At 37.8% G+C, this 13578-nt stretch overlaps 1 protein-coding gene across 4 annotated transcripts in view; it reads left to right on the top strand.

Annotated features, from left to right (window-relative positions):
* taf12 (TAF12 RNA polymerase II, TATA box binding protein (TBP)-associated factor) overlaps positions 1 to 13578 on the top strand; it is a 41889-nt gene that overhangs the window by 24937 nt on the left and 3374 nt on the right. For 3 of the 4 annotated variants that reach the window (XM_069895174.1, XM_069895172.1, XM_069895171.1), the window contains 2 exons: positions 9702 to 9779; positions 11802 to 11916. In XM_069895174.1, the coding sequence (XP_069751275.1) occupies positions 9702 to 9779; positions 11802 to 11916 (193 nt within the window). The remainder of the gene's footprint in view (positions 1 to 9701; positions 9780 to 11801; positions 11917 to 13578) is intronic. The other variant, XM_069895173.1, reaches the window with a different exon arrangement.

Here is a 13578-nt window from a genome sequence, read left to right as displayed (position 1 = left end):
ATTATTACTGGTATCTATCCCTTTTGGAGTGAATTTTATGACAATTTGTCGTAGAATTAGTTTCTGATAAAGGGATGAAATTGTACTAAAATTTGGTGGATAAATTACCACATGAGCAATTGCATGCCAAAATTACTGGTGAAGAGTTCAGAATTTAAAATCAATTAATCTACAAGTTTAAAAACTCAGGGTGAAGCAAGAAGATTGTCATAAAAAACCAACTGGTACATGAATTAAAACCTGCCAGTCATAATTGATTTGCCAAATATGAGTCTAGGCCAATTATTCTCTTTTTTTTGAAGACTTTATTTAAAATTTTAGAACATGAATACAATAAAGAATTACATTTAAAGAAAAATAGAAAAAAAAATTTAAAAAGGTATAATTCCAATATTACACCAGAAAACTACACAAAATAACCCCCCCCCCTGTTAATTGTAACACAATATTAATAGTCTAACTTAAAATTAGTCCAACCCTCCCCCCAAAAATAAAGAGTGAAGAGTTAATAAAATTGACAATATTATATATGGAAAAAAAATGCCCACTTACAAAAAAGAGATAAAACTTAACCTAAAAAAATTCTAACAACAACAACAAAAAAAATTGTCAATACTAAAATATCACACTTAAACGTATATTTAAATCAAACTTAAATGCATATAATTAGCAAACGGAGTCCACTTTAACTTATAAAAAGACATCTTATCCTGAATTGAAAAAGATATCCTTTCCATAGTCAAACAAAATTTCATTTCCAAATACCACTTATCTAAAGTTAGTATATTTCTATCTTTCCAAGTAAGTGCTATACATTTCTTAGCCACAACTAAAGCTAAATAAATAAATGAAATCTGATAATCCTCTAAACCTAAATCGATTAATGATTGCATGTTCCCTAATAAAAATATATCGGGATCTAATACAAGATGGACATTATATAAACTGTTAAAAACAGATTGAATACCTTTCCAAAACTGTTGCAATCGATCACAAAGCCAAACAGTATGCAAAAAAGTATTGGCCGTCTGATCACATCGAAAACAAGAATCCAATTTACTAAAACCAAATTTTTTTAATTTCTCCGGCGTTAAATATAGCTGATGAATAAAATTATAATTAATCATCGCTAGTCTAACATTAATTAATTTCCGAATACTATTCTGACAAATTTCCATCCAAGCTTCTTCCGCTATTTTATGTCCTAAATCTTTTTCCCATTTCAACTTATCTTTATCCCAGTCTTTTTTACTATCAATTTTTTGTAAAATACAATACAAATCAGATATATATCCCTTTTTTGGTATTAAAAGTACATATTCTTCAAAACTAGATTCAGGCAATAAAATCATATGTCGACCACATAACTGTTTTACAAAAGATCTTAATTGATAATATCTTTGGCTTGGCTTCGCGGACGAAGATTTATGGAGGGGGTAAAAAAGTCCACGTCAGCTGCAGGCTCGTTTGTGGCTGACCAGTCCGATGCGGGACAGGCAGACACGATTGCAGCGGTTGCAAGGGAAAATTGGTTGGTTGGGGTTGGGTGTTGGGTTTTTCCTCCTTTGCCTTTTTTCAGTGAGGTGGGCTCTGCGGTCTTCTTCAAAGGAGGCTGCTGCCCGCCAAACTGTGAGGCGCCAAGATGCACGGTTTGAGGCGTTATCAGCCCACTGGCGGTGGTCAATGTGGCAGGCACCAAGAGATTTCTTTAGGCAGTCCTTGTACCTTTTCTTTGGTGCACCTCTGTCACGGTGGCCAGTGGAGAGCTCGCCATATAATACGATCTTGGGAAGGCGATGGTCCTCCATTCTGGAGACGTGACCCATCCAGCGCAGCTGGATCTTCAGCAGCGTGGACTCGATGCTGTCGACCTCTGCCATCTCGAGTACCTCGACGTTAGGGGTGTGAGCGCTCCAATGGATGTTGAGGATGGAGCGGAGACAACGCTGGTGGAAGCGTTCTAGGAGCCGTAGGTGGTGCCGGTAGAGGACCCATGATTCGGAGCGGCTTTCGCGCAAACAGAGGAACCACTGACATGGTCTTTGCCCTCAGACAGCTCCAAGAAAAGTGCAGAGAACAAAACAAAGGACTCTACATCACCTTTGTTGACCTCACCAAAGCCTTCGACACCGTGAGCAGGAAAGGGCTTTGGCAAATACTAGAGCGCATCGGATGTCCCCCAAAGTTCCTCAACATGATTATCCAACTGCACGAAAACCAACAAGGTCGGGTCAGATACAGCAATGAGCTCTCTGAACCCTTCTCCATTAACAATGGCGTGAAGCAAGGCTGTGTTCTCGCACCAACCCTCTTTTCAATCTTCTTCAGCATGATGCTGAACCAAGCCATGAAAGACCCCAACAATGAAGACGCTGTTTACATCCGGTACCGCACGGATGGCAGTCTCTTCAATCTGAGGCGCCTGCAAGCTCACACCAAGACACAAGAGAAACTTGTCCGTGAACTACTCTTTGCAGATGATGCCGCTTTAGTTGCCCATTCAGAGCCAGCTCTTCAGCGCTTGACGTCCTGCTTTGCGGAAACTGCCAAAATGTTTGGCCTGGAAGTCAGCCTGAAGAAAACTGAGGTCCTCCATCAGCCAGCTCCCCACCATGACTACCAGCCCCCCCACATCTCCATCGGGCACACAAAACTCAAAACGGTCAACCAGTTTACCTATCTCGGCTGCACCATTTCATCAGATGCAAGGATCGACAATGAGATAGACAACAGACTCGCCAAGGCAAATAGCGTCTTTGGAAGACTACACAAAAGAGTCTGGAAAAACAACCAACTGAAAAACCTCACAAAGATAAGCGTATACAGAGCCGTTGTCATACCCACAATTGATAATATACAAATATAGAATTTGCACTAATACCATATTTCCTTTGTAATTCGTCAAAGGAACAAAAACAACCCTCAGAAAAGCAATCAGATAAATTTTTTATTCCCTTCTTTTCTCATTGTTTCAAAGTGGCATTGGAGACCGTAAAAGGAACAAGTTGATTATTATATAATGGCAATCTTCCAGAATATATATTTTTAAGTCCCAATTTTTTAAGTTTACTTGTCCATAAATTCAATAAATGTTTCAATATTGGCACATCATAAGTTCGTGATAAATTTTTATTCCATCGAAACAAAAACTCATGAGGAATTTTTTCTAAAATAACCGCCATTTCTATCTTTACCCAACTAGGTGGATCGTCCATATTCATTAATGCACTAAGAAATTTGAATTGAGCTGCTTCATAATAATGCTGAAAATTCGGTAATCTTAAACCTCCAAATTGAAAATCCCACATCAATTTTCTCATTGCTACTCTCGGAAATTTTCCCTTCCATAGGAATTCTCTAATCGCTTTATATAAATCCTTAAAAAAACTTTTTTTTTTAAAATAAGGAATTGATTGAAACAAATATTGTATTCATTTTTATGGTATTAATCCTCCCTAGTAAACCCAAAGGTAGATCCCTCCACCTAATCAAATCTAATTTAATCCTTTTTATTAAAGGAAAATAATTAATTAAATATAAATCTTGACATTCCGTATTAACATTAATTCCTAAATATTTAATTTGTGTAGTCCACTTCAAATTTGTAATATTTTTATATACTGAATAATCACCTTTACAAATTGGTAAAATTTCACTTTTAGCCCAATTTACTTTATAACCAGATAATTGGCCATAAATTTCTAAATATTCTTGAATTGCAGGTAAAGAAATATCCGATCCACCAAATATAATAAAACATCATCAGCAAATAAATTAATCTTATATTCCTCATTCAGAACTCTCATACCTTTAACATTTTCATTTTGACGTATTAATTGTGCTAAAGGTTCAATAACTATAGCAAATAAAGCAGGTGACAACGGACATCCTTGTCTGGTAGATCTTGTCAAACTAAAAGATTCTGAAATTGGGCCATTAACAGCAGTTCTAGCCTTCGGGCTATTATATAAAGCCTTTATCAACCCAATAAATGAAGAACCAAAACAAAATTTCTCAAGTACTTTGAACAGAAACTTCCATTCCACTCTATCAAAAGCCTTTTCTGCATCCAATGAAACCACTATTGGATAATTCAACTGAAATTTAGATTTATTTATTCAGGTTATTAACCGTAAAATATTATCTGATGCATACCTGTTTTTTATAAATCCCGTTTGATCACCATGTATAATTTTAGGCAGATATTGAGCTAATCTATTAGCCATAATTTTAGCTACAATTTTATAATCTACATTTAACAACGAAATTGGTCTATAAGAAGAAACCTGTAAAGGGTCTTTATCTTTTTTTGGTATAACCGTAATTATTGCGTTAGAACAAGACTCAGGTAATTGAAAAGTATTGTAAGTTTGTTGTAATACATCCTTATAAATAGAAGATACATCAGCATAAAAAACTTTATAAAACTCTATAGAAAACCCATCTTTACCAGGTGCCTTTCCATTCGGCATGTCTCTTATTGCCCTTTCTATTTCATCTTCTGTAAAAGGTTTATCTAACTCTTGTCTGTCTTCTTGATTCAATTGTGGCAAGTTAATATTTTCCAAGAAAGAATCTATTGCGTCTCCAGTTGCATCTTTACATTCCGAAGTATACAATTGTTTATAGAAATTACAAAATTCCTCATTAATCTCCTTTTGATTAAATGTAATACCTGATTTCTTTCTAATCACTGGTATAATCCTAGATAATTGTTCCTTTTTTAATTGCCATGACAAAACTTTATGAGCTTTCTCACCCCATTCATAAAACTTATGCTTAGTTCGATTCATTAAGCATTCAAACCGATATGTTTGTAATTCATTATATTTAAATTTTAAATTAGTTAACTGATTCTTTTGCGTTTCGGTAGCATGTTTTTGAAATTCTTTTTCAGTAGCAATTATCTTTTCCTCTAAGTCTTCAATCTCTTTAATTCTCTCCTTTACTTTAGAGGCATAACTGATAATTTGGCCTCGGAAAAAAGCTTTCATTGCATCCCATAAAACAAAATGACTAGAAACAGAATTACAGTTAATGCCAATAAAAATTTCAATTTGCTGTTTTAAAAAACGAATAAATTCTGGTTTTTGCAATAGCATAGTATTAAATCTCCATCTTGAAGCTTTCTGAACATCTTGTGAACTCAAATATTCTAATAATAATAGTGAATGATCCAAAACCAATCTAGCCTTATACTCCACAGATGTAACCCTATCCTGCAAATGTGCTGATATTAAAAAATAATCAATTCTAGAAAAAGAATTACGTCGCGAGGAATAAAAAGAAAAATCTTTCTCTGTAGGATTAACTCTTCGCCAAATATCAATTAAATTCAAATCTGCCATCATATTAATCACTTGGATTGCCATCTTAGACTTCTTTATTACTCTTGGGTACTTATCCAATAAAGGCTCCAACACCACATTCAAATCTCCCCCAATCATTACATTAGAGTTCGATTGTCCAAGTAATAAAGACATATCCACAACAAAAGCTGTATCCTCAACATTAGGAGCATAAACATCAAGCAAAGTCCATGCCTCATTAAAGATTGTACAATTTAATTTTAATAATCTTCATTCTGTAACTGAAATTGTAGATTCTTATGTTCCAAAATTGCCACACCTTTTGCCTTAGAATTAAATGAAGAATAAAAAACTTGCCCAACCCATTCATGTTTGAGTTTCAAATGTTCCTTCTCTGTTAAGTGAGTTTCCTGTAAAAAAGCAACATCAACTTTTAATTTTTTTAAATAAGCAAGTACTTTCTTACGCTTAATAGGATTATTTAAACCCTGAACATTAAGAGAAGCAAACTTCAATTTAGACATTTCTTACACTCAATAAAACACAACAACAAGAAACAAATAAAAAAAGGAAAAAAAGAGAGGAAAAAAAGAAGAAAAAAAAAGAAAAAAAAGGAAACCCCCCAAAAAAGAAAAAAAACCCCTTTGAAATTACAACCAAAAACTAAAAAAAATAAAAAAAGTTATATATATAAAAAAATAATTATTTAAAAAAAGATAATTAAAAAAAAGCTTCACTCCCTAACCCAAAAATTAAAAAGAAAAAAAAAACAGGTTGGAGGTCACAATTACCTCCTGTTTAAACCGCCTAATGCGGTAACTCCCCCAAAATATTGGGTGTGAGATAACTCACACGCAGCTGATGACTTCTGGTAGGCCAATTATTCTCGACCTCATTTTGGTTATGACCCCCCCCACCTTAGGACCTGCTCAAAGTTCATGGACCTCCTTCCCTGTGAAGCAGTGAAGTTTAGTTGGTTTCTTCCCTTTTTCTCTCCTACCAACTAAATAAAAAACATAAAATATATTTTATGATTTCAGTCCTTGGCCCTCCTTTAAATGTGCTGTGGCCCCAGGATTGGGGAGCTGAATGGCCCACTTTGAGAACAGCTGATCTAGGCCACATGTCTTTGGACTACCTCATCCATGCTAAACCACGTTGACATTCTGGGCGAGTCCCATTTGGTCCATACTGTTCAAAATTCTTCCTATCCATATATCTGTCCAAATGTCTTTTGAACATCAAAATGGTACCAACTCTAAAGTATCCTCTAGCAACTCATTCCAAATTCAGCCTATCCTCTGAGTTAAAAAAAAATGTTGCCTTTCAGTTCCCTCTTTAATTTCCTCTCTCACTTTAAACCTATGCCCTCTAGTTCTTGAATTATCTACTCTGGAAAAAGACTGAGCACAATGTATCCATCTCCCTCATGATTTTATAATGGTCTATATATGGTCAGCCCCTTGACCTCCTTTACTCTAGGGAGTAAATATTCAGTTTATGTAACGTCTAGCCCTGTCAACATTGTGATGAATCCACTCTGGGTGACCAGAACGGCACACCGTTCTCCAAATGCGCATTCACCAATGCCTTATACATCTGTATCATGAAGTCCCAACCTTTGCACTCAATCCTCTGTCCAATGAAGGAAAGCATGCTGTACGCCACCTTTACCATCCTGTCTGCGTGGGTTGCCACACTCAGGGAAGTTCGCGCACGCAGATAGATTTGGGGAGTAATTGGAGATAGACAGTAAATGCAAGCTTTACCAGCAATGACTGTATCATTTCAAATTTAAATTTTTAAAATTTAGACATGTAGCACAGTAACAAGCCCTTCTGGTCCATGAGCCTGTGCAGCCCAAATACCCCAAAACTACAATCGTCAGTACATTTTGAAGGGTGGGAGGAAAGAGGAGCACCTGGAGGAAACCCATGCAGACACTGGATGAACATATAAACTCTTACCAGGCAGCACTGGATTCAAACTTGGGTCATTGGTGCTGTAACAGCTTTAACTCCTGTGCTAACTATAACACGGAATAGGCTAGACAGTAGGTAGTAAAAATTATTTTACTGCTGGCTAATTGGAAGGTTAGGTTTCTACTGCTGGACACCATGTGGTGGTAGAGGTGCATGGATTGGGTGGTGGCGGGGGGGAGGTGGATGATCACATTTTGACTTTTTGTCAAAGAACTTGGGAAACCTCTCCCGGTTGAGAGTTCATCGAATAATGAATGTGATTATCCAAGGACTCTTGGACTACTATCTGATAGTCATTTTAATTCTTTGGCTAGTTTTAACTTCAAAGATAGAAATAGTAAGTAGAGCAAATTTAGTTTCATCTGCTTTACTGGAAACCACCATAATTCATTTCTGCAAAGAAAATTATGCTGTGAAGAAGTAGATCAGAGACGTTCTTGATCATTTGTAATATATGCTAAACCAATGTGATTTGTCTGATAATCCAGCAGTAGGATTATCATCCCATGCACCATATTACCTGATGTAGATACAAAACCCCATGAAATACTTGTTTTAAGTTAGCTATTGACCCTAACTTTACCAAATATGCATGATGCGCACTAGGAGAAAACAAAGGGAAGAAACAAAAGATGAAGAATGAAGGTAAACAAAACAGGAAATTCTACAAATCTTATCCCATGCAATTGAATTTTCTTAGTTAAATTCATCCAGTCCTGTATGAGTACAAGCCCTTCATACAATGTCTTTACTGTCCTTTGTGCATATCCCTTGAAAGCAGTAATGTTAACTGTGCTGTATATCTAATTTTTTTTTAAAAAGTGGAGTACACAAAAGTGTTGGAGAGACTCAGCAGGTCATGCAGCGTCAATAAGAAACAAAGGGTAACCAGCATTTCAGGCCTGAGCCCTTTGTCAAGGTATGAGCACAAAGCAAGCAGGCATTTTAATAAAAAGGTTGGGGACAGAGGAGAAGATGGAGGAATGAATGGGGAGGCATACAGACTAACAGGTAAGAGGTCATAGGAGGCAGGATTGAAGAGAAAAAAGCTGAGGTGATGGGGGTCGCTCTCTGGAGAGGGAAAAGGGTGGGAAGCTGGAAAAGGGATAGGGAAAGAGAGAGGCTTAGGGAAAGGGTTTAACAGAAACTGGAGTAGTTGATGTTAATGCCAACTGGTTGGAGTGTGCCCAGGCGGAATATTAAATGTTCCTCCAAATTGCAAATAGGTACTGTTTGGCAGTGCTTGATGCCATAGACAAACATCAGTGTGGGAATGGGGTGTGGAATTAAAATGGCTGGCCACTGGGAGGTTAGAGTTATTGTGGCAGACAGAACCAAGATGCTCAACGAAGCGATCTCCCAGTCTGTGACCAGTCTTTCCAATGTGGAGGAGGCCACAACAGGAGTACTGGATGCAGAGGATGACCCCTGAAAATTCCTAAGTGATGTGTTGCTTCACTTGGAAGGACTGGGGCGCTGAATGGTGGTGAGGGAGGAGGTGTAGGTGCAGGTGTAGTACTTCTTACAGTCACAGGGGTAGGTACCGAGGGTTTGATTAGTGGGAATGGATGAGTGGAAGAAATCCTGGAGGGAGTGGTCTCAGCAGAAAGCAGAGAGGGAGGTGTGGTCACTGTTGGAATGTAGGAGGTAGAACAGCCTGATTGCAGACAAAACTTCAATATAAAAGCAAATGTGATAATGACAGAAAATCTGTTTTGATGATGTTGAGTGAAAGATGTATATTAGCTAGCATGCCAGAAATATGTCAAAGTGGTAATGAGAGAACCCTTGCATCTACCTGTGATGACCTTGGATTGACAACTGATTCCACTAAATTTTGTCATTTTAGGTAAAGGGTCCTTGAAGGCCTGCTGTTCTCACCAGGCAAAATAAAAATCTTCAGAGAATCAGGGCTATGGTTGCAAAAAATCTCAGTGCTGGGCAGCAGAAGTTACATACTGTAATTTTTTTTTAAATTCAAACAAAAATTTCAAATTGGACCATTAAATGCACAATGTTTAGACATCTGATCATTTTAATTCCTCTGAATCCCTGGATGGGGTGCAGGGAGGGGTGGGAAGAGAGATTAATTCAGTCACAGATCTTGTCAATGAAAACTTGAGTTCCAAACACATTTGAGGGTTTGGGGTTAATGTAACAAGAATCTGCTGACTTAAAGTAGATAGATTTGTGCATTTATTATTTAAAATTGGTCCAGATCAAATATGAGTTGCAGATTCAAAAGTTTTTGGAATGAGTTATCTCTTTTGTAGATATTGTGTACTTTGCAAACAAGGGAGTGGTCTCCTTTGCAGACATTATGTATAAAAGAAGCACCACATAGTTCATTGTTGGTAATGCTGGCATCAAATGTTTGCATGTTGTTTGTTTTTAAATTTCGTGTATTCAGGTCTTGAGCAAGAAGAAGCTTCAAGATCTGGTACGGGAGATTGATCCAAACGAACAACTTGATGAAGATGTGGAGGAAGTAAGCTTTACCTACATTCCTAACTTTAAAAATGCAAAGCACTGGTTTACTGTGCAGTTTGTTTTAAAAAAAGGTCATCTGATTGTAGTATTTACTACAATCACAGCATTTGCAGACTTTCTTGTTTCACGTAATCTTCCTTCTTCCTGTTCTGAGCGATACTATATCCTACTTGATCATTCTGTCACAGGAGGAGACCATTTTCTCATCCAATCTTTGTCTGTTTTGAGTCGTTGCAGACCTCTTTTATCCATTATTTAACTCTTAAAGATTGAATTTAATCCTGACTTCTTCATTTACTTTGTCCCCTCTCTTCCTGACAACCACGTCTAGATCTTCAGATAGATATGCTGATGAATAATTTTTCATTTCTTTTAATTATATTAGACATGTATAGAGTATATATGTACAATGAGGAGATACTTGGTGCTAGAAAACTACCATTTAGTTATTTTAGTAGAACAGTGCTTGAACGCGCTTTGCAGAATCATGAAGGTTCAGTTCCCTTCGTGAATGCTTAGTTACAACAGCACTGAAGCCTGCTGCTCTTGAATGAATCCCTTACTGAAAACCAGAGTATGAATGTTAAGAATCCTATAAAGTTTAACTGTTCTTTCTGTCATTATCAGTTACTTTCCGACAGTTGGGTGTAAAAATCCTACAATATTCACGAGTGTTTGTGTCTGTCAGTGTTAGATTGAAAAATATTCTTTTAAAAGCTTTCTTTTAACCCAGACTTCTACCATATCATATCCCCTCAGGATTTTCTATATTTCAATAAGATTACCCTTCAAGATTCAAATGTATAAACCTAATTTTTTTGAACAGCTAACCTTTTTATTCGTGGAATTAGCCTAGTAAATCTTATGGCTTGCCAATGCAAGTACATCCTTCCTTAAATAATAGGTGAAAACTGTGCCCAGTGAAGTGTTATGTTTTAGACGGTGGCCTTGATTTAGTATTATCAAGAATTTATGCTAATCGTTACTTAGTCTAAGTGCATGTGTGCTTACTGAAGAGATGAAGTAGAAGGTTAGCATAGCGGTTAATGCAACATTGTTACAGCACCAGCGATCGGGACCGGGGTTCAAATCCTTCGCTTTCTGTAAGGAATTTGTGCATTTTCCCCGTGTCTGCGTGGGTTTCCTCAGGGTGCTCCAGTTTCCTCCCATCCTTCAAAAAAAAACGTACAGGGGTCCTTTGAGTGTAATTGGGCAGCACAAATGGCCTGTTACCGTGCTATGTGTCTAATTTTTTTAAATCAAGGTCATTTTCCCTCTTTCATCACATGCATCCACTTTTATCTCCATCTGATTCCATGTTGCACAACACAGAAATTAACCCTTCACAGCTCTGGCCTTACCACCCTGTTCTCCCAATGCTTTCTTAACTCATCTTCCTTCAAAAATGAGTTTCCCTGCATCTCAGTTGCCTGTGCCATTGCATGTTGCATCATTGAACTACAATACCTTAAAACTCACTTTGTGCCCCCTTGCCGCTACAATAACCAATTTTCACATCATATGCCTTCCTGTAAGCTCTGCATTCCTTTTTTCCCTGGACATGTGTGTCATCTTCCAGACCACCCATCTTATCTTTTGCCTCAGAAACTTGGGAATTCCTTCACTAAACCTTCTGTCTTTACCTCCTTCCTTTATTATTTATGTTGGTCCTTCAAACTTTGTGCATGTAATCATTTGTCCCTATTGCCCCTGCTTTTATAACTTTTCTCTGATAGGTTCTCTACAGTATTTATGTTAGTTATTAGCTTTGACACAATTTGTGATTAATAGATTTAGTTTAATCATTGCCTTTCTGCTGTCCAGAGCTCCTGTTAATTTAATTGCCTTAATGTCCAACTCCTGTACCAAACTACAACATTTACTGACCCTCTTACAGAACTGCGACTCTCATTGCAACACGAGCTGTCTACATAAAGCTTAAAGTTATTATCCTTAATTTGACATCTGTAACTGAAGAGCCTTTCATTGGAAAACACATTTTCTCTCTCTCATTATCCAGATGCTTTTGCAGATTGCTGACGATTTTATTGAAAGTGTCGTGAGTGCCGCTTGTCAGCTTGCACGTCACCGCAGGTCAAACACACTGGAAGTCAAGGATGTTCAGTTGCATCTTGGTATGTCTTTAAAAATAATTTTATTCATATATTTCACATGCAGGTGGTTGCACCTGGAGGAAAAGACTTAGTCTTTGACTTTGATATGTCTCTACTCTCATCCGCCATCCAATATTTGGATCTAAGGTCACTTGTGCAATGTAGAAAACACACTGGGCCATTAATTTATAATAATATCAATAGAGTAATGACCAGGTTCTTCTGATGTGTATTAAATGAGAAATTAATAAAGTTTAATGTCCTACACAAGTATATTGCACATTTTCATTGAAATTCTTCTGCAGCCAAACTGATACTACAGTTGTATACATTATCTTTGGCCTGGCTTCGCGGACAAAGATTTATGGAGGGGTATGTCCACGTCTGCTGCAGGCTCGTTGTTGACTGACAAGTCCGATGCGGGACAGGCAGGCACGGTTGCAGCGGTTGCAAGGGAAAATTGGTTGATTGGGGTTGGGTGTTGGATTTTTCCTCCTTTGTCTTTTGTCAGCGAGGTGGGCTCTGCGGTCTTCTTCAAAGGAGGTTGCTGCTGCCGAACTGTGAGGCGCCAAGATGCATGGTTGGAGGCGATATCAGCCCACTGGCGGTGGTCAATGTGGCAGGCACCAAGAGATTTCTTTAAGCAGTCCTTGTACCTCTTCTCTGGTGCACCTCTGTCTCGGTGTCCAGTTGAGAGCTCGCCATATAACACGATCTTGGGAAGGTGATGGTCCTCCATTCTGGAGACATGGTATTACCCTAATAAATATTCGGTTAGTCAGGGCAAGAAAAAAATCCCTACCTGAAGCAAAAAAGTCTTGATGAAGGGTTTTTTTAAAACCCAAAGTCTTAGCAACTCCTTCCTCATTCTTTCTCCCACCCCCCCCCCCACTGATGCTGCTCAACCCAGAGTTCCTCCAGCGGATTGAGTCTTTTTCTAGAATCCTGTGTCTGCAGCTTCTTGTGTCCCCAGCTCCTTTTCGTATGTCCTTGAAACAACCTCCAACATGGATGAACCTCGCTTCATCAAACGTAGTAGCCACAGGAATGATAAAGAGTGGTCAACTTTCAGCAAATCCATTTGACAATGCATTGAGCTAAAATATCTTTATAATGAAAAATCCTAATTACTGAGGATGGCTTATTTGGCATAGCGGTTAGCGCATTGCTGTTTCAGTACCAGCGATTGGGACTGGGGTTCAAATCTAGTGCTGTCTGTAAGGAGTTTGTACGTTCTCCCTGTGTCTGCGTGGGTTTTCCCCAGGGGCTCTGCTTTCCTCCAAATGTTCAAAGCGTACCAGTATCAATAGGGTGGCATGGGCTCATGGGCCAAAATAGCCAGTTACCGTGCAGTATGTCTAAATTTTAAAAACATTTTAAAATTTTATATTTAAAACTTTTGCATGCATTCAAATAAAATTAGTATTTGAGTTATGAACCTCTGGAAGGGAGAAAGGTAGAATGCTGGAATGTTGCAATAGGTTAGTCAGCATCCAGTGAAGAATTCTGCTTTTATTAGGGGTGCATGAATGTTTCTGGCAAGCCTTCCACTTGTCCATCCGTGACTGTTGGCTTTTTCACGAGTGGTTAACTATAAAAGTATTTCTTTGGGTCTGGTGTCTCAAAGGCTAAACTGAGTAAAGAGTGCACACTTTTGAACACAAAGTAGATGAGCACTAAAGA

This window comes from Narcine bancroftii, chromosome 8, assembly GCF_036971445.1.
Source record: "Narcine bancroftii isolate sNarBan1 chromosome 8, sNarBan1.hap1, whole genome shotgun sequence".
Taxonomy (NCBI): domain Eukaryota; kingdom Metazoa; phylum Chordata; class Chondrichthyes; order Torpediniformes; family Narcinidae; genus Narcine; species Narcine bancroftii.
Note: the sequence above shows the minus strand (reverse complement) of the source record. Positions and strands in the feature narration are given on the sequence as shown.